At 46.4% G+C, this 22,348-nt stretch overlaps 1 protein-coding gene across 1 annotated transcript; it reads right to left on the bottom strand.

Annotated features, from left to right (window-relative positions):
- Nucleotides 1-3,216: 3,216 nt before the first annotated feature.
- SUN5 (Sad1 and UNC84 domain containing 5) lies at nt 3,217-19,761 on the bottom strand. Its single transcript, XM_041732376.1, is given in 14 exon segments — nt 3,217-3,270; nt 3,272-3,382; nt 4,319-4,405; nt 4,893-5,060; nt 5,579-5,694; nt 6,493-6,571; nt 10,619-10,727; nt 11,317-11,351; nt 12,670-12,719; nt 15,739-15,800; nt 16,956-17,022; nt 18,036-18,110; nt 18,327-18,385; nt 19,697-19,761. Coding segments are annotated over 14 exon segments (1,137 nt in total).
- Nucleotides 19,762-22,348: the final 2,587 nt, after the last annotated feature.

The raw sequence follows: 22,348 nt of genomic DNA, 5'->3' as shown, positions 1-22,348 counted from the left end.
ATTCCAAAGCTAACGTGACTCAAAGGATAGCGTGTTGGTACAGGACGAGGCAGGGGGCTCAGTGAAGTGAGAAAGAGACCAGAAGCTGTGTGTTGACTCTGTTTCCAAGCTACAGAGGAAAGATGGCCTATGCAATAATGGTTCTGTACTGTGGCCTTTGAGTAGTAACTTAACAAAAATTAAACTAGACCCCTGCCTCACATCATGCACAAAAATAAGTTCCAGGTACATTAAAGAGCTTTTATCTATCTGAATCTTGTGTGTGTGCACTAAAGAGCATATCCATCATCTATCACATTTCTATCCACTCTTATATATGTTTTATATATATATATAAAATCAGTAGAAATGTAGGAGCATATTGCTATAATCTTGGAACTGGGCAGGTCCTTCCTGAAATGCATACAACTTAGAATCTATAAAGTAAAAGATGATTTAACTACATAAAATTTTGCAAAATACCTGCTGAACAAAGTTTTATGTAGTTAAAGTTAAAAGACAAATTACTAGAACATGTAGAACAGCTGAGTGAGGCTGGGGTGGGCATTTGTGGGGAGGAAATGTGGTGGCTCTGCTTTTCATCAAATCTCTGTATGGTGTGACTTTTTAACAACAAGAATGGTTCTTATAAAATCTACAGAAATAATGCCGAGTTGGCTACATGTGGCTCCCAGGTCCATGGATTGCTGGTGGCAGACAGGGAGTGGCAGGAGTATGAGGTGACCCCTGAAGCCCATCCCACTATGGAGACCATGGGAGGGCAGGTCCTGGGGCCAGGTGCTGGTGAGGAGCCTGGCAGATGGCCAGAGGGACGGATTCTGCAACAGAACAGGTGCAGTCCAGGGTGCCCTCCCACAAAACAAACATATTTCTGACTTATCCATCCTAATGCCCAGCTGGGTCCTTGCCAGCCTCTAGACCTGCCTGCCCTTTCCTGTAGGAGTTCCTTCCCTCATAAGCTCCATTCCCTGGGTCCTTTACAGTTTGGCCAGCCTGTACCCCTTCGGGGCACTGCTTAGGGGTGGTGTCGCCCCCCACCCCCCACGCACTCAGAGGCCTGGGCCTTCTATTACCTGCCTGGGGATGGAGGTTGACAATCACCTTGGTGTTCACCTACTGGCGCCTACTGTGTGCCATGCTCTGCGCTGAGAGCTCTGTGGATGGTGTCATGGTAGACCCTGGCACTACATACATTTCTAGCACTCCTGTAAGTTCTTGAGTAAAATACTAAACAGGTGGGACTCTGCTAAGGCAAAGATTGTGCATACAAAATACGAGTGACTGCTTTACAGGACAGAGACTTCAAAAAATTTACATCTGCATTTCTAATAGTATACAGTCATGATGGACCGTGCTATCAGAATTTAGAGGATTTTCTTACATTGCTAAAGTATCCCAAATTTTCTCCTTTAAAGGATTTAAGGTATTTTGTAGCTTTTTTTTCCTTCAGATTTTTATTGTGGTAAAATACATATAACATAAAATTTACCGTCTGAACTATTTTAAAGTTTACAGTTCCGTGGTATTAACTATATTCATTTTCATGTGCAACAATTGCCACCTGCCATCTCTATAGCCCATTTCATTTTGTAAAATTGAAACTGTCTACAATGAAACAATTAGCTCCCCATTCTCCCCTGCCCCAGCCCCTGGCAACCAGGCTACTTCCTGTCTCTATTAATTTGGCTACTCTAAGCATGTCATATAAGGGGAATCAGACCGCGTTTGTCTTTTTGTGACTGCCTTATTTCGTTCAGCGTAATGTCCTCAAGGTTCATCTGTGTCGTAGCATATTGCAGAACCTCCTTCCTTTTACAAGCTGAATGGGATTCCTTTGTATGCATCTGTCCTATTCTGTTTCTCTGTTCACCTGTTGTTGGATACTTGGGTTGCCTCCGTGCTTTAGCTATTGTGAACAATGCTGCTGTGAGCATGGGCATTCAAATGCCTCTTTGAGACCCTGCTTCAGTTCTTTTGGGCACGTACCCAGAAGTGGGATTGATGGATCATATGGCAATTCTATTTTTAATATTTTGAGGAACCACTGTGCTGTTTTCCACAGTGACTGTATCATCTCACATTCCCACCAACAATGCACAGCGTTCTGATTTCTTCATATCCTCATCAAACTATTATTATTATTTTATTTTATTATTTTTTAAATATTTTTTATTATTATTTTATAGTAGCCATCCTAATGGATGTGAGGTGGTATCTCACTGGAGTTTTGATTTGCATTTCTCTAATGATTAGTGGTCTTGAGTGTGCTTATTGGCCATTTGTATATTTCTTTTTTTAAAAAACACAACATTTATTTATTCATGAGAAATACACACACACACACACACACACACACAGAGGCAGAGACATAGGCAGAGGGAAAAGCAGGCTCCATGCAGGGAGCCCGACGTGGGACTCGATCCCGGGTCTCCAGGATCACGCCTTGGGCCGATGACAGGCACTAAACCGCTGAGCCACCTGGGCTGGCCCATTTGTATATTTCTTAGGAGAAAGTCTTTTGCCCATTTTTGAATTGTTTTATTTTTGTTGTTGTGATGGTTGTGATTGAGTTTTAGGAGTCTCTATATATTCCGCACATTAATCTTTTATTAGATATATTATTTGCAAATATTTTTTCCCATTCTGTGGGTTAGCTTCTTACTTTGTTTACTTATCATCTTTGGAGGCACAACATGGAATCAATATGTGATACCTGGAAAAAATGAGGTCCAGAGAGGGTGTGTGTCCTGTCTAATGTCACACAGTAAATGGTCTGTGCGATGTTGAAACACTCTGTAATGGGCAGAGATGGGACTTCTCATCCCCCACCTCATCTAATACAACAGCCACAATCTTGTTCTGTTGTATAGAAGGGGATACTGAGGCCGCAGGAAGGCTGGCTCTTGCCCAAAGTCACACCTGGGTCAGGGGCAGAGCGTGATGTCAAGCTAGGGAGATGGCTTATGTGCAGGTAATGAGACTGCCTAGGTTTGAATCTTGGTGCTGCACTTGTGAGCTGTGACCTCTGGCAAGTTTTTGCTCAGAACCTTCACAGTCCCCATCTGTGAAGTGGGGCCTCATGGAGCTATTGAGAGGGTACCTGGATACTCGGGACACGATTGAGAATTGCTAACCCCAGACACCACCTGCTAGCTCACCCTCACTCTTTGGAGCAAAAAACCACTCAGACTTGGGATGGGCTGTGAAGAATAAACTTTAATCTCTTTTGGGGTAGGGGCTCTAGATAGGCTGCTCTCTAGGGCTGTCTCGGTGGGGTCACAGAGCCGTGCACACGCACTCGGTACAGGCAGGTAAAGCGTGGGTTCCCCCAATTGCTCGATATCTTCACCTTGACAGCACCAAAAGCTCGGGCAGGCTGGTTCTGGAAGAGAGTTACCTTCCCATTTCACAGGTGGAGAAACTGAGGCTCGGAGGGGGAATGGACTGTCCTGAGGCCACATGGGAAGTTGATACTCAGGGACTGGGATGGAAAGTACTGAGGCCAGGACAGATATATTGTGATTGGGAAAGTGTCCCAGGCTTGGGGCCCTGGCACATGTGGCTGTGGGACCCCAGGGCAGATCATTGCCCCTCTTGGGGCCTCAGTGACCCCTCTCTGTATGATGGGAGGGGTAATAATATCTGCTTCCCAGGTTTGCTGTGAGCGTGAAACAAGAGCCTGGAGCGAGCTGGCCCACGGGCACCTGGCACATGGTAGACGCACAGTGAGTGCTGGGTCCTCCGCTTTTTGCTGCTAGAGCCCCATGCAAAAGTGGGGCCTTGGCCTGTGTGATCTCACTAGATGCTGTTAACCTTCCCAGGAAATACCAAGGGCTTGGGTCATCATCAGCCTGATTCCCAAGCTTAGACATTCCCCTGAGTCTCAGGGCCATTCTAGCGGCCACCCCTTAAGGTCCTGCTTCTGTCCCCAACTTCTGTCCAGTCAGGCCTCAGATCAGGTGCTGCTAACAGGGCCTCCCAGGTTGGAGACGGGAAGTTGGAAGCCAGCAAGCCTGGCCCAGCGGGCCCCTGCTATTCAGTGTCCGCTGTCCCTGGGGGGAGCTGCAGCGGGAGGGCTCCTGGGCAGGCCAGGGAGATGATGTAATCCTAGAAGCTGGATGGATCTCCTCGAGGTCCCACTTTTGGCCCTGGGCGGTGGCTCCAGACTCCCAAGCCTCAGTTTCCTCATTTGTCAAGTGAGCCAGTGATGATTATGCACCCCGGGGCTATTGGGGGATGAAACGGGGTTCCCTGGGGAAAGCCCTGCACGTGGAGTACATTCACTATGTGCTCAACATGAGCAGCTTTTTTCAGGTACCTGGAGCTGGAACATCTGAATGATGTTCTCTGGCTGAAACTGAAATGCCCCCAGGAACACCTCCTCCCTGGGAGAGCCTTCCATGCCCTGTAGAGTCAGAACCAAGAAGGAAGTATCAGGTATGGGTAGGGTCTTCAGAGGGTGCTGCCCCTCCCCAGCTAAGACTTGCATACCTCCCAAGATGGGACACTCCTTCCCATTTGGGCATCATTCCATTGCAACACAGAATAATGGATTAGAGAGAGCACTCGACTGGGAATCAAAAGCCTGAGGGTCTTCTTCTGTCACTGACTTGTAGGATTTGGGTATTTTCCTGACTGCTTTCTGGACCTCAGTTTCCTTATCACTGTCTCTGAAGACCAAACTGGCTCTGAAAAAATTGGGTTGAAATAAAGTAGCTGTTTCTCTCCCATCTTCAAAGGCTATGATCAACTCTGAACCTGGTCATCCTCAGCCTTAACAAAGCCTCATCCAGCCCCTCTAGCCTGTTGGGCTGTGTAGATGGAGGGCCCAGAATCCCACCATGTGAGCTGTCCCATTCGTTAAGCATTGCTCCCTGCTGGGGCGTGCTCACGTAAATGACGAAGTCTTTGGGAGCAGTGTCCAGGCTGCCCGACAGTGAGATGGTCTTGGGGATGTGCTGCAGTGTCAGGTTGGACAGGTAGACCTTCTGGGCCATTCGGATGGTCACCTGGCCTCGGTCACCCGAGAAGGCCCAGCAGTTGCCAGGCGTCATGTTGGGCTGGAAGGGGCAGGTGCAACGGGGATCATGCTGGGTGTGTGGATGAAGATGAATTCCTTCTCCCACTCTGGCTCCCCTAGACCTCCTGTGCCTCCTGGATGAGCCAGATCCTTCCATCTATAAAGCTTGGTTCAACCAACTCCAGGAAGCTCCCCTGACTGCCAGTGGCAAGAATGAACCTTCCCCTCAGCCCAGTACAGGGAGGGCAGTGAAACAGGGAGGGCTCTCTGCTTGGGTCCATGAGGGTTTGTTGACCTTCAAGGCTTGAGGGGGGTGGGTGGGGGGTCCCTTCCAGTGCCAAAGCAGGCTGTCCCTTCCCTGTGCCTGCCCCAGCTCCTGCCCAGCCTCTGCTGTCTATTCCTGTCTCCTGCCCCTGCCCTATCTCCTGTTCCTACCTCCAACCCCACCCTGGGCCCCCACCTACTCTGTGCACACCCCCAGTGTCTGCTTCCAGGTCCTGCTCCCAGATCCCTGGCCACATCCCTGCCACTCTCTCCTTGTCCCCCCACTCCTCCTACCTCGAGGATCACATCTGGGGGCTGCGCATAGTTCCAAAGCCGGATCCAGTTCCAGTAGGAGCGAGCCTTGTCGTGGTTGTATGTGGCTGATGTTTGCTCAAAGTCGATGGAGGCCCCTGTATGGGAGGAGGGTGTCTGGCTGGGCACTGACTATGTGCCAGGTGAGCACTTTGGGTGAGACACTGGCCCTCTCTGGACTTCAGTGTTCTCTGGGAAATGGGAGTGAGAATACCAGCAACAATAGTAATGCTAACACCCACCTCACAGGATTGCTGTGAGGTGGAAATGAATTAATACACCACCATGCTTCCCGTCCTTCCCGCAGCACTTCATTTACGTCAGCCTCATTAGTATTCCCCTGGCTATTTGTTACACCTATTTCAGAGGGGAGGGCACTCCTGCCCTGACAGTTTAAGCCCTCTGACCCCACATGCCCAGCTGGGGTACGTTCACAGGGGCTCCCCTGGGTCCAGAATACTATTCCCTTCTGGCCAGGTCTCAACTCCGATGTCCTCCCGCACACCCCTCTGCCTGGATTCCCCTCTCTCCCAGCCACCTGCTTTGGTTTTCCGCAGCACTGATTCCCACCTGCAGGTGGGCCTTGTTGGTTTTTATGTGGTCAGTCTCCCTGATGTGGGGCAGGTGCAGCTCTGCTGGCCTCTGGGTCTGGAGGGTGGTGAGTGGGTGAAGGGGCAGTAGGGGGCCTCCTCTCCCTGCCTCAGCCCCCTTTTTTGAGACAACAGAAAACTGTAGCAAGAAAACCACCTGGGGGCCAGAGGTTAGCTCTGACCGTGAACTTCCCAGTAGCAGAGAGTACATCAGGCCAGAACTGAAATCCATCCTCTGAAGAGTTTCTGGGGAAACTTGATGTGGGCAGATTGTTGGGGTGTGGGGGGTTAGGGGGAGCCACTTACCTATAGACTTTAGGGCAAAGTCTGGCTTTTCAATGTAATCTCCTTGTATCATCTTCATTATTTTCTGGGCCATTTTTTGCTGAGAAGGTGGAAAACACAAGCTGTGTGCTGATGTGTTCTTACAGACCATGTTCACGTGTGTGTTCATAGCAGCTAACAGGTGGCTGCAGATATCCTCTTGTCCTTGACTGTTTACCCCTGCCTGTGGAGACTGTGGCTGGTCCTGGCACAAGACCACCCAGTCGCCATACTGTGAGGAGGCCCAGGTGACACAGAGCCACCCGTACCACCCACTGGCTTTACTCAGTGCTTCCGCATGGACTGTGACAGAGTATCCCACATTGGACAGGAGCCTTTGTGAAGTTAAGAGGCAGGGGTCTGGAGTCAGACAGACTTTTACTGCTGTGGGGCTTTGGGCTGGTTACCGCCCCTTTGAATCTTTGCCTTCTTGTCTGTAACATGGGGATGGTAATCATGTCCCCTTCCTGCTGCTGTGAGGATAGAGCCAAGACTTGTAAAGCTGCTGCTGTGTGCCAGGATTGTCCTCAGTGTCACATACGTTCACTCTTATTCCCTCACAGCAGCTCTAGGAAGTATGTGCTATGATCACCTCCATTTTAAAGATTTGAGGCACCTAGATGGCTCAGTCAGTTAAGCATCTTCCTCTGGCTCAAATCATGATCTCAGAGTCCTGGGATCGAGCCCCATGGTGGGCTCCCTGCTCAGTGGGGAGCCTGCTTCTCCCTCTCCCTCTGCCCCTCCCCCTCCACTTGTGCTTGTTCTCTCTCTAGTCTGTCCTCTCTCTCAAATAAATAAATAAATAAAATCTTAAAAAAAAAAAAAACAAAGATAAGAATAGTAAGGCAGAAAAGGGAGTGTGTGCAAGGTCACACAGTTGGTAAGAGGCAGAACCAGGCAATTTGGTGGCAGTGTTTGGGCTTTTAGCTACTACGCTCTCCTACCAGATGAAAACTGCAAAGCACTTAGCATGGTTGGTACTCAGTAAATGCTGGCTATTATTTTTATTAGACTCTTCAAAACTGTGGCAGATTGTACTTCCCCAAAATGGCTACAACAAAGTATCCTGTTCCATACTCTTCTTTCAATATGACTGACACTCATTCTGTTGAGAAGTGGAGCTAAAGTCCCCTTCCATCAGTCTGCGTGGGCCTGTGGCTATAGCAGAGGTGATGCTGCGTGACTTCTGGGCTAAGCCCAAAAGAGGATACAGCTCTACTTGGTTCTCTGGGGATGCTCACTCTTGAAAGCCAGCTGCCATGCTGTGAGAAAGCCCACATAACACTGAGAGCCCATGTATGGGTGGTTTAGTCAATAGCCCTGAGTTCCCAGCTGATAACCAATATCAACTTCTAGCCATGTGAGTGAAGACACTTCCAGATGCTTCCAGACACAGTTCCCAAGTCACCCCCAGCCTTCAAGTCTTCCCAGGTGAGGCCTCAGACATTGTGGAGCAATGAGAAACCATCCCACTGTATCCTGTTTGTATCCCTGACCCACAGAATCTCTGAGCATAATAAAATGATTGTTTTGCACCACCAAGTTTTGAAGTGGTTTACTGTGTAGCAGTAGTAGCTAGACTAGCCACAGTGTTACAGAGTAGTATTTAAGATTTGTTTTGTTGATGTGGAAACTCAGAAAGTTTGATGATCTGCCTAAGCTCCAAAAGGTAAGAAAAGATATTGCATCGAAAAAACAAGAATAGAAATCTATGAAAAGGAACAGCCAGAGAGCAAAAAAGAAAATTCTTAGGAATTCAAAATCTATTAGCAGAAATGAAAAACCCAGTAGAAATTTTGATAGCTAAAGCTAAGATTATGTTCTCAATTTCAAAACAAACAGAGGAGAAAACAGAGAGAAATGAAAAAAATAAAGGATTAGTTCAGGAATTTAACGCCCAAATAATAGGAGTTTCGAAAATGAGAATAAAGCAAATATGGCTGGGGGGAAAACATCCATTTAATCATACAAGTAAAGAGCACGTGTTAGGACTAAAAGACATGAGTTTCCAGACTGTAAAACTCCCCAGGGTAGCCAGCCCATAGGCAAATTATCGTGACATTTAAGATGTAAGGTAAACCATCACTGAGCTATAAGAGCAATGAGGATTGGATAGATTAAAATTCCAGAGAGGAGAGAACCATTCTGAAATTCACTGACAATTTTTTGATCCATGGGAGCATTTGATGATTCCGGGCATGGGCTGAAGGCATGGGCTTGGGCTGAACAGGGGCTGCTACTGGTGAAAGAGAAAGAAAAGATTTTAATAATCACACAGGACTAAAAGGACAAAATTGGAGACTTGATGAGCCTCAAGCCTGAACAGTTTTCCCTGTAAGATGTTAACTGAAACCCAGAACTATGAAAGAGGCTAAAGAGCTACCTTGAAAACTTCTGAGAGACAGAGTAAAACTTTCCAGCCTCATAATGCTTGGGAAACCAAATCTCTTTCAATGAAAAGACCCCAAAACAAAATAAGCAAGAGATTAAAGCCCTACAAACATCTTAGTATATGTCAATCATTTGAAGGGCTTGTCAAAAAACAGATGGTTGGTTCCCATCTTCAGTAGGTCTGAGGGCAGCGAGCCACTAATTTGAATTTCTAACATTTTCTCAGGTAATGCTAATGCTGCTGGTTTGAGGGCCAGATTCTGAGAACCACTGCCCTAGAAGGAGTGGTGAATCAATACTGAGAAGCTATAGCTGCACCTGCAGGCACTAAACAAATTATGAGCACAATTAGAGTCTGAGAACCCAAGCTTGTCCCTGGCAGAGAAGGTTACCCCTGGGGATGGAGATCTTGCTTTGATGCAGGGCTGAAAGACAAAATTGAAAACTTGGGAAGCCTCAGACATATGGTCAGTATTTCCCATCAAGACATCTACCAAAAGTTTGAAGCTGTCTGAGCAGGAGGCTAAGGGTTAAGCTGAAAATCTCTGACTAAATCTTATACAAATTGCAATCCAGTCCTGAACCAGTTCAATGAAGGTCTACATAGAAGTGATCAGTATACTCAACTTCCTTACAAAGAAAAAGGAGAACTCTCTCTGGTTGAAGTTATAATTATCTGGAGCATACAGTTTTTTTGTATACAATGTCCAGAAAAACACTAAAAAATTACTAGACACGAAGAGACAAGACCATGTGATTGATACTCCAAAGGAAAACAGACAATTGAAAAAGACCATAGATGATCCAAATTTTGGATTTAACAGAAAAGGTCTTAAAAATAACTATGACAAAAAAAAATAACTATGACAATATGTTAAATAAAAGAAAAAAAGGACATCATAGATGGAATGTTGGAGAACTTCACCACGGAATTAAAATTTAGTAAAAAGAATCAAATATATATTCTAGAACTAAACAAGGCAACATATAAACTTAAAAACTTAATGGACAAATTTAATTATAGATTGGACAGAACAGAATACAGGATCATTAATGAACCTGAAGAAATGTGAATAGAAAATATCAAAAACTGAAGCACATAGAGAAAAAGAATGAAAAATCAAACACACCAGCATAGGAATCATGCAGAACACACCCTAAAAGTCTAGCATAGATGTAATTGGAGTCCCAGGAGAGGAGATAGAAAATGGGGAAGAAACAATATTTTAAGAAATAATAGCTAAGAAAATTTAAAAACTATGGAAAAACATCAACCCATAGACTCAATAAGGTCAGCAACCCCACCCCAAGCAGGTTAAATATAGAACATTGGAAATAAAAAGAACCCTCCAAACTCCCAGAGATAAAAAAACAAAAACAAAAACAGACCATACGCAAAGGGCCAATAAAGCACAATTAGACTTCTCAACAGCAACAGTGTAACTTAGAACTACAGTAGTGTAATTCTTTCAAAATTTTCAGGGGAAACTTTCCTATCTAGAATTTTATACCCAGCCAAACTATCAATCAAATGCAGAGTAAAATAAAGATATTTTCAAATGTGCGAGTTCTAAACAAATCAATATGCCTCCTATTTTACTCTCTTCCAGGAAGTTATTAGGGGAATGTGCTCCACCCAAAACTTGAAAAATAGGAAACAGGGCATTAAACAAAGTGAGAAGTCAGATGTTTGGGAGCAGAATGGCCAGTATCTTACCTCGTCTGACATGGCTTCCATCAACTGGAGCTTGGCAATGAGCAGGGTCATGTTACCTCGGAGGTCCTGGATTTCCCCAGTGTGATGCCGCACCTTTTCCTGGTACATTCTTACAAAGAAGGAGCAAACACATGTACTGACTGATTTGTGATACTGCTATTGTCAACCTCAGCTTCTACCTTTGTCAGTCAGTCCACAAATAACTAGCCTCACAATCTTTCACTCTCTTGGGCTCATTTCTGGCCCTATCCAGCAGGTTCTTATCTCTAAAATATTACTCATGTTCTTCCTCCTACTTGGAATATTTTTAAATTCAACTTACTTCTTCCAAATATTCCTGACTATTTTGTTTGCAATTAAGGATGCTGCCACCAGGTGGTATCTTGTTGGTTAAAATTTCTACTCAGCTACCATTTGCTGAGGGCTAACCATAGGCCAGGAATTATTCAGGACAGTTTACATTTTCTTTAATATTCATAATTACCCAGAGCAAGGTGGGTGTTATGTCTCATCTCATAAATGAGAAATCAAAGGCCCAGAGAGGTGAAGTAACTTGCAAAAGTTTAACCAGGAAGTATGGGAGCTGGGATTTAAACCTAGGTTGGTCTGACTGCAGAGCCCACATTCTTAGCCAATACATCACAGGCCCTAGATATATTTCTAGGTGATAATAAGACTATTTAGCAAATTCTTCTTACCTCAAGCTCTGCAGTGGACTATTTATGCTGTCATCCTGGTAGGGTGTTGAGGAAAGCAAGGGATCTTTTTCAGATGGCCTAATCTGGGCCCAATAGAACTTCATCCATCCATTTTCCCACAATCTATAAATTCATCCATTCATCCACCTTCCCATTTACTCTTCCATCCATTTGCCCAAAAATCCAATATGCCCTCCGTTTCAAATCCATCCATCCATATCCACATCTATCCACCCTTCCACCCATCCACCATCCCATCCAACCACCCTTTCCCACCCATCTACTCCTCCATTTATCCAACCTTCCTCATCCATCCATCCTCCTATCCATCCTTATATATGGACCATTTCACCAATCCATTCCCCATCCACTTCCCCATCTATCTAATTTCTCATCATCCATCCATCCATCCATCCATCCATCCATCCATCCATCCATTTATCTACCCATATATCCCATCTGCTCTCCCATCTGTCCATTTTCTAATCTATCTGGTCTTCCATTCATCTGTCCATCTATCCCCCTAACCATTTCCCCACATCACTGCATCCATCACTGCTGTTGGACTGCCCATTATCCTTCCATTCTACATTTTCATCTGATCATCCAGTCAACCAACACTGAGAGAGACAACCCTGTGCCCAACCCTCAGGTATACATTGCTGGAGTGAATCAGACCTGTCTCTGTCTTCAAGAGCTTCCAGTACAGTTGAGAAAATAGTCATGATTACAGAATATTGCATTTATGATTACAGAAAATTGTGGGAGGAGAGGGGAATGCCATCAGCCCCATCTGTTTTTTTCTGAGGGAAGTGACACTTTAGCTGGATCTTGAAGTATACAAAGGAGTTTATAAGGGGAGAAGAGGAGAGGTAGGGATAATCTCATCAGATCCCCTTTCTCTTTAAGCCTTCTGAGACTCTTTACTGTCCTCTGACAGGGACCTCTGGCCACTGATTTCTTCCTCCTTCCTCCCTAGGAACCACAAAGCAAATGGTCTCATTTCACTTGAGCAGAAGAACAAACTGCCTTGAGTAGAGAGAGAATTATGTTCCATCATCTTCCCACTTTAGGAAGGAGACTTGGTAGAGGAAAGATGAGTCACCTCTGGGTGTGAGTGACAGGAGAGTCCTTCTGTAAGAGGATTATTACATCTGTTTTTTTAAAGTCATATTCTGGTGGGGGACAAGGGTTCCAGGTGAGTGGCATGGCAAAGGCAGATATTTGGGGCTGGGATGAGTCAGGAACTGATCAGGGTCCAGATGTGGTGAGTGAGAGAAGCAGATAGAGGCAACATTGCCTAGGTGAGGTGAGGTTAGTCAGTGTTGGGGCCTGAGCAGAACACATACTCACCTGCCAGACTTCCATTTTGGATGGTAAGTGCATAGAAAACACCCAGAATCCTGTGGGGCCAGGAGAATGAGAGTGAGTCATTTAAGATGAAAGGTTAAAAGCTTAGGCTCTGGCATTAAAGCATCTAGGTTCAATTTATAGCTTTGACACTTACTAACATTGTGCAACTTTGGAAGAACTTACATAATCTCTCCATACTTCAATTTCCTCCTCTGTAAAATGGGAATAACAGTAATATCCACTTCATGATCAAATGATATCACATATGCAAAGTGTCTCACCTCTGAGATTAAACCAAATAATTAAACCAAATAATCCATGTCCCCTCTCCCTCCCCTGTTCTAATTCTACTAGGGATAACTGATGAAGAGAAGAAAATGAGATGGTCTTCTCTGCATTTCATGATCTCTCTGCTGCCTGAAATCCTACCATTCAAGCCTTATTAAAAGTCTTTAAAATGCATTCATGTTCATGATAAAACAATAAACAAACCAGGAATATAATGAAACTCCCTCAATCTGATAAAGTCCATTTATGAAAAACTCACAGCTAATAACATACTTAATGGTAAAAGACTAGAGGCTTTCTTCCTAAAATAAGGAACAAGACAAGTATGTCTATTCTTGCTATTTCTATTTAACATTGTCCTGGAGGTTCTAGCCAGGTCAATTAGTCAAGAAAAAGAAATAAAAGGCAGATGACATAACTTTGCATACAGAATCCTAAAGTATCTAAGACTGGATGTCTTGTCCAGTGTCAGAAATAATGAGTTCTGTAAGGTTGCAGGATACAAGATCAGTATACGAAAATCAATTATATTTCTAAATACAAGCAACAAACAATCTGAAAATAAAATTAAGAAAACAATTCCATTTATAATAGCACCTCAAAGAATAAAACACTTGGAATAAATTTAACAGAAGTGCAAACCTTGCACTTCGAAAAGCATAAAACATCACTGGAAGAAATTAAAGAAGATATATACATACATATATATATGTATATATCTTGTATATAATATAATGGAAAGACAGCCCATGTTCATGGATTGAAAAACTTAATATTTTTTTTGAAAAACTTAATATTTTTAAGATGACACTACTCCTTAAATTCATCTATGAATCAATGCAATCTCTCTCAAGATCCCAGGAGCCAGTTTTTAAGAAATGGAAAAGTTGATCCTAAAATTCATATGGAAATGTAAGGGACCTAAATGGCCAAAACAATTTAAAAAGAACAAAGTCCGAGAACTCACACTTCTGGATTTCAAAACTTCCTACAAAATTATAGCAATCAATCCATGGTAGTACTGGTGAGTAGACATATAGATCAATGGAATAAAATTAACAGTCCAGAAATAAACCCTCACACTTATGGTCAATTGATTTTCAATAAGGGTGCCAGATAATTCAATAAGGGAAAGAAGAGTCTTTTCAATAAATGGAACTAGATATCTACATTCAAAAGAATGGAGTTGAACCCTTACCTTACATCATATGCAAAAATTAACTAAAAAAATGGATCATGGACTTAAATGTAAGGGCTAAAACTATACAAATCTTAGAAGAAAAAGAGGGAACAACTCTTAGGTTAGGCAATAGTTTCTTGCATCTGACATTAAAGCACATATGATAAAAGAAAATATAGATAAATTGGACTTCATCAAAATTTCTAAAATTTGTGTCACAAAGGACACCATATCAAGAAAGTGAAAAGACATCCCACAGAATGGGAGAAAATACTTGCAAATTGTGTCTCTGATAAGGGACTTATATCCAGAGTATAAGGAAATTTACAACTCAATAATTAAAAGACAATGAATTTAAAAATGGGTCTAGATCTAAATAGATATTTCTCCAAAAAAGATCTACAAATGACCAATAAGCACATGGAAAGATGCTCAATATCATTAGTCATTATGGAAATGAAATAAAAACCACAATGAGATACCATTTCACCCCCCCCCCCAAAGATGGCTAAAATAAAAGACAGATAATAACCAGTGTTGGTGAGGATGTGGAGAAATTGGAATCTTCATACATGCTGGTGGGAATGTAAAATGGTGCAGCCACTTTGGAAAAAAGTTTGGCAATTCCCCGGATAGTTAAGCATAGAGTTGCTGCATGACACAGCAATTCCACTTCTAAATATATGCCCAAGAGAATTTAAAACACATGTCCACACAAACATTTTACAGGAACATTATTAATGGTAGTCAAAAAGCGGAAACAACTATAATATCTACCAGCCAATAAATGGACAAACAAAACGTGGCATATCCATACAATGGAATATTTTCATTGCCATAAAAAAGGGTAAAGTGCTGCTGTATGCTACACCATGGATGAACTTTGAGAACACAATGACAAGTGAAAGAAGCCACCAAGACCACATATTATAGCAGTTGGTTGCCTAGGTCTGGGCTGAGGGGGAATGGGGAAGGCTGTTAGGGACTAGGGAATTTCTTTTTGGGGTAGTGAAAATACTGGAATTTGACAGCAGTGATGGGTGCACAACTTTGTGAATATACAGAAACCACTGAATTATACATTTGAAAACAGTGATCATTATGGTATGCAAACTATATTTCAATAAAGCCGTTATTTTAAAAAATTATTTATTGGGTTAAGTTTCCTAGGAATTTCTAATTTCCTAGGAAATTCTCTCACCCTTCCCCCTCCTGCCCCCAGCCTCCCTAGGCCAGTATGCTTGAGTGGAGGGAGGAGATCCCTTTGCTTGAGAAAGTAAAGCTGTGATGTGGGAGGTGGTGGCAGTGGTTGGAAGGAAGCCACAGAAAACTCAAAAACGAGCAAAAATGATCACACCATGGTTAAAGGAGAACCCTACAGTTTTCAAGGCTTTTCTTAGCTTTCAAAATTTTTCTTTGGTCATCAGTTAATTTCATCCTCACAGCAACACTCATTAGACAGATGGGGAAACTGAGGCTCATAGAGAATCAATGTCTTGCCCAGTGTCACACAGTCAGCATCAGAGCCTTCACTCTTTCCCTCCCCAGGTTGGGCAACAGCTCAGGAATATCTCCACCTGGGATGGGGCCTGGAGACATACCAAAAGCACAGAGGACCAGAACACCTGTCTTTTCCATGAGCTTCTGGAAGAGCAGCTTGCATCTGGAAGACAGAGAAACCGCAGTCAAAATGAAGCAGGGCTTTGCACAGGCTAGCGAGTCCTGGCCTGACCCTCACCCTTTCCCCACTTGAGGGGCAGCATCCTCCCGGGCAGTGAGACATCCCTCCAAGATGCCGACAGAGTCCTGTGGCTGCACAGTGTCACAGAGAAAAGAAAGCTCTTATCTCAGTAACCAGGGCCGTCAGAGATCTACTCACAGTGATCACCCACATCCTCTGCATGCCCTTTCTCTATCTACGAACTGTCTGGTCCTTCCCTTCTGTCCTGGTGAGCACATCCTTCAGAATTCAGCTCAAAAAACATCCCTACCTCCTACTACCTCTGGAATCAACACCACCCTCCTCCCCTTACCACTGGTTTTGGTGTCTGCCTACTTTCACCCCACTGGGAGCTCAGGAGTGATGAGGGTCAAAGCTGGGCCCAGAGAAGGCATAAAGATATTTAGAATATAAACTCTAAGTGAATGAAGGAGGTGGAAAGTTCTGCAGGAATTAGGAGGAGTTTGCATGGACCAAAAGGGTGAAGGGAAAGGATGGCACAGACATTCCAGGCAGGAAAAACAGCATGTGCCAAGGTACTAGGGCAGAAATAGGAATAGTCTATTCAGGGCATGAGAACCCTAGCCCTAAAAAAAAAAAAAAAAAAGAACCCTAGCCCTGCTGGCCTAATGGGTCCACAGCAGGACACAGAGTGAGGCAGCTTGGATTTTTAAATTTTTTTTTAAATTTTTATTTATTTATGATAGTCAGACATACAGAGAAAGAGAGGCAGAGACACAGGCAGAGGGAGAAGCAGGCTCCATGCACTGGGAGCCCGACGTGGGATTCGATCCCGGGTCTCCAGGATCGCGCCCTGGACCAAAGGCAGGCGCCAAACCGCTGCGCCACCCAGGGATCCCCGTGAGGCAGCTTGGAAAGGAAGCAGGGGACAGGACTCCAGATGGCTGCGGGTCAAAGTGCTGGAGCACTGGGGAACCACAGTGGGTTCTGAGGCAAGGGATTTGTTAAAAGCCAGCTTTGGGCTGGCTTACCTGGTCCAGTGATCAAGGGGAGGTTCAAACCAGTGAGGGGGCTGCCATGGGAACAAGCTGCATGTTCCCAGCCCTCATCACCCTCCCTTTGCTCACCGCTGCTCACCTGCAGGTGTTGAACAGAACCTGGTGAGCCTGAGTCCTCAGGAAGCAGGCCAGGCAGGTGATCCAGGCTGCAGAGGAGGCAGGAAAGTGATCAGTAGCTGCACTCAGGTTCTTATCCTATAAAGTCTTGCAGGAGGCGAGGCCCTATAGCTGGGAGACCCTCTCAATTTTCTAATTGAGCCCAGGGTAATCCTGCTCTGCTTACGGATAAGCACCAGCTCAGAGGGAGGACATGTCCTAGAGGTGAACTGCTTGCAACGGAAGTTAATAGCTGCCTAACAGTGACTGGGGAGCACAAATAGTCTGGTATTTCAGACTGTACCCATTCCCAGAACTGGGAGCTTCTCAAGGGCAGGCTCCTTGTCTGGTTTATCTCTGGGGGCCCAGTGTTGCCCAGTATGGAGCAAGATAAAAAGTTGGGGTTCAGGAAAGATAAGTAGGTGGAAGGATACGTGAACGGACAGAAGAATGGCAAGAGAATGGCTTAGAAGGTGGATGAATAAGAAAATGGATGGGCGGATGGAAGAATGGATAGAAGATGGAGGGGTGGATGGCTGGGTGGGTATGATTATTAACAGATAAAGGTAGGGGTGACTTGATGGTTGACCCAGTGAATGGCTGGCCGAATAATGGGGGACATGGATATTACAACAGATGGATATGTGGACAGATGGTCCGAGAAAGGACTGAGTGATGAATAAGTGGAAGGGCAGGGGGATGAACACAGAAGTAGAAGACCGATCTTTAGGGTGTGGTCAGACCGTGTCCCCGAAGTGCGTGCACTGCATCAAACCGTTGTCATGACTTCACCTGGCCTTCTGGCCCAGGAGCTGGGCTGGTGGTAGAGTAGGGGAGGGCTGACGGTTAACTCCTCTTCCAAACCTCCCTCCAACTCCCTCTCTCCAACCACCAAAGAGATCCTGGCTGCAATGACACCCCTGACAGCCTTTAATGGGAAGAGTTCCCTCCCTCCCCTGCAGCCCAACATAGGCCTTACCCCCCCAGGTCAGCCTAGCCTGAGGCTGGGCCCTCTGCCCAGGCCCACGTTGACGGCCAGGGCGGGTCTTCCGTATATACCTACATATACATGCCAGGATGCACTGGGTCAGGCCCGGGGCCGGGGGATGGATGCGGATAGGCAACACGAAGGCATCATCTGCAGAGAGCATGGGGCTATCAGGTCAGTGCCAGCCGCAGGGCCATGGTGCCCTGCAGACACAAGGCCAGGGCAGGACCCTCAGCTTGGTGCGGCCAACCCTGCTCCCTACCCACCCCTTGCTGGGTGACCCTGGGTTGCCCATCTGACGTCTCTGAGCCTCGGCCCCTGGCTGTTCACGAAGACCCCAGGGCTCCCCTTCCCTTCCCTGCTCACTCGAGTTTGACAAAGCACCCTCCATTATCCTGCAGGTGTTCCGGCTTCTTGGGATGACCCTGGGGATAACAAGATTCACAATCGCATTTTATAATTTTCGAGAAACGTGATGTCCTCATGTTGCAGATTGAGAGACTGAGTTGCAGCAAAGTTTGCCCAAGACCACCGGTCTGTGAATCAGGGACACCCATGTCTGACTGCCCCCAAACCCAAGTCTCTTTTGAGGAAAGGACTCCGTTTGCTGTGACAATCACTGGTGGTGATCGCCCAAAAGCTGATCCCTCCCCTCGCTGGCAGGAGGCTGATTTTGCTCCCTCGTCTCCTCCTACCCCATGTGATTTTGGATAATCCTGATTGCTCTAAGCCTGCTCCAGTACTCCCAGTGCCTTTGCTGTGGTCGGCTGGGTGGGGGCGGGGAGGAGGGGGTCCACAAGGGTGTGGGGTGCGGGCTGGGGGTGGACTGGGTATAGGGGTCTGGCTGTTGCGGAAAAGGCTTTCTCTTCACTAACATGAGACCTGCAAAGCAATGGCCACTCTTCTTGCACCTATACAGCCATGCCGCTCCGTGCCCTGGAGCTGTGGTAGCCTCTGTGACAGCGAGGAGGTCAACAGGAGGAGCAAAGACACTGCTGGGACCTGGATCTTAGGGAACGTGGCTCGGGCGCCACCCACCTCTTGGGACCTCTGGGTACATGAGATAACCAATTTTCTTTCTTTCTTAAGATAACGGTCTCCAAACATTTATTATTATACCCCCCAATGTATTTATGTTTACTTATTAAGAAATTATATATATAATATCACATATATGGTATGGGATATATGTCGCCAAGTGTGCTAGTATATTGTTTACTCTTTCAAATGTGCAAACTTATTTATACATCCTGAGTAATAGAAATTAAAAGAGGATGAGCTAAAAATATATTCACTAAAGTTCCAATAATTTCTTTTCTCACCCAAGGGGATTGTTCTGTGTACCCTCTTGGGATGTACACCCTGTTTTGGGGGGCCTAGAGGTAGGCAGGTGGATGGCAGAGGGCCGTGTTTCCTCACTTCCCGTCTGTCTCCCTCACTAGGCTGTGACCTCCACAGGGGCAGGGGGCACATCAGCCCTGGTGTGGCCTGTGTCCCTGGAGCCCCGCCAGTGCCTGCACACAGTAGGTGCTCAATAAACACGTGCTGAAAGGATAACTGCCCCCCATGTCCGTGGCTGGGGGATTTTAGGAAAGCCACAGTCAAACCCCCTGACGTCAGGGGCTGCCTCTGTGAAGTGCAGTCGGTCACGCCTGCTGGCCTGCAGGGAGAGGGCCGAGGGCCTGCGTTTGGTAAAGTGCAAAGAAGCACGTAGAGGTAGGGGCCTCCGTCCTCACCTCCTGGGCCTGGCATCCTCAGGCAGGTCACACTGGTCCACGGGGCTCCTCGAGGACCGTGGCATTGATTTTTTTTCTCTAGGAAATCTAGGGGGAATGGTGCTGGGGCTCTCTGAGAGTTGGCAAGGGGGAAGCAGCTGCCACCCCTGCCACCTTCTAGCATTCCCTGGAAGGTGGCACGCAGGCTCTAGCCGGGTCCAGTGGAGATGTGGGCACTGTGACCTCACAGAGCAGGGAGAGGGCGGGGGTCTCTGTCCAGTCTCCAGCCTGGCCCTGCAACTGCCCCCTTGGATGAACCCATTCTGACCCACTTCCCACTTTTAAGATAAGGAAATTGAGGCCCCAAGACAGGGAGGGCCGTGCCAGGCTCTCAGGGCCCAGGCAGGGGGGACAGCTGAGGCTCCAATATCCAGGCCATGCTTTCTCTTGCCCCCAGACCCTTTGCTGCTCCAGGCTTTCTAGACTCGCCACCTGCTTAGGCCGTACATGAGGACATTTTATAACCCAGGTCCTCTTGCTGGTGGATGTTTCGTATAACACAAAATAATGTATATGTTGTTGTTTTAATAAAGTTCTGCATAAATAAAAGCATAACAGAGCAGAAATGTCTGACTACGTTTTTTCTCTGACAGCCCTGCCTGTGGAGAATTTATGTGGACTGTGAAGCGAAAAGAACTCGTTTTGCCCCTTGGAGGCAAATTGTTGATCAGATTGTAGGCTGAGTTGGGTGGTAAGCAGCAGAGCGCCGCTCAATTAGGCCTGCACGCCAAAACCTGAACGTGTGACCGTGTTAGGTTACAGAACAAAGGTGACTTGAAGCCTGCAGTTGGGATGAAGGTTGCTGATCAGCTGACCTTGAGATAGAAGAGTATCGCAGTCTATCCAGGTGGGCCTTGTGTCAACAGGGTCCTGTAGATGGAGGAGGGAGGTGGAAGGGACACACAGGTGGCAGCAGGAAGAGCCTTCGGCCCGACTTGCTGGTTGGAAGGTGAAGAGGCCCTAAGGCATGCAGTGAAAGCAGCCTCTGGAAACCAGAAAAAACAGGGAAACGAATCCTCCCCTAGAGTTTCTAGAAAGGATCAAAGCCCTGCCAACACCTTGATTTCAGCCAAGCAACATCCATTTTGGACTACTGACTTCCAGAAATACATTTGTGTTTTTAAGTCACTACATTTGTAGTAATTTGTTATAGCAGCAATAGAAAACTAATACAGTCCCCTTGAGAATATTCAGCGAAGGAGAAGCCCTGAAATGCTGTTACTGGAATTGTTACAAGGGTCTTTCACTTGTCCATTCATTGATTCATTCATTCAACAAATGTTTATTGAGCACCTGGTATGTTCCAGGCACTGGCTACAGAGGTAAGCAGACCCCTGGGGATGAGGGCAGAGGGCCTTGCATGTAGCAGGTGCTCACCCAACCCTGGCTGCCGTTGAGGCAGGGAGACGGGGCCTGTGAGAATCTCCCACCATTGTGTCCACCGGTTGTCACTCGATCTCCCCCGCACTGGATATGTCGAGGAAGAGGAAGTGTTCATGCCAAGAGCAAACACTGAGAGTGGCTTTGGTCAATATTTGTGACCCTTTCTACTGAGTCTGCTGTTTGCCCTGGCTACAGGTGAGCGCCAGGAGGCCGTAAGTAGGATGTTAGGGACCTTGCAACTGGCATTTGAATAGGGCAGGGGAACTCTGCACTCTCAGGGGAGGGCTTGCTGGTGTCTGTGGTCCCTATCAGTTCTGTGGGCACTAGTGGCGATCCAGTACAGGGTGGGCTTGGGCTCTGGGCCTGATATTTGGACTGGTGTGGAGTTGGTGGGAGCTATGAAGGGTGTTGGAGTGGAGTGGGGAAGAGGAACACTTCCTCTTCCCCAGGTCCCTTTGTGCCTGTACTCTAGCTGAGCCATGCAGAGGGACAGACAGGCTTTCCCTGCAGTTATGCTATCAATTTCCATGCACATTATATGCACGAACACATACACACCTCCCCCATGCCAGGAAGCAGTCAACTATTCACCTATACACATACACACACGCACCTAACACCATACACGCAGACACACTCAGGGTACCAAGCCCACGCATACATACCGTACCCAAAACTCCCACACCTGCACTCATGCAGGTTCATGTACACAGGCAGGTCACATCATAAACGGTGCTGCCAACATGCCCATCATGCCCATTCCATGTACACACTCACACACACACTTTCCTCTGATGCTAGTAATTATTACCTAGTGGACACGTATATGCATGACTACACACTCACAACCACATACCCCTCGTACACACATATATACAAACTTCTCTTGTGCACACACAGCTCCTTGGGCCCCAGGTAGCTGAGGGGAGCCTGCAGCTGCTAATGCAGAAAGAGACTATGGGCTGCGTCCCTTGTGAGTGCAATACGCATTTGGAGGGAGCCGGTGGTGTTAAGTAGCAGGGACTGGGTCATCCACACACCCTCTCCTCTCTTGTCCTTTGAGTCGGGGTTCGATGTGTGTGCAGGAGCAGAGCTGAGTCAGTGACTGGGGCTAGGGCTCAGGGAGCCTCAGGCTCCTCATAAAAGGGTCATGTTGTTGAGAGAGCTTGGAGGCACTAGGCCCAAGAGGTTAGTGAGTCCTCCCCCTGACTTGGGGCATCCACATCCTCC

This window comes from Vulpes lagopus, chromosome 18 (genome assembly GCF_018345385.1).
Source record: "Vulpes lagopus strain Blue_001 chromosome 18, ASM1834538v1, whole genome shotgun sequence".
NCBI lineage: Eukaryota > Metazoa > Chordata > Mammalia > Carnivora > Canidae > Vulpes > Vulpes lagopus.
Note: the sequence above shows the minus strand (reverse complement) of the source record. Positions and strands in the feature narration are given on the sequence as shown.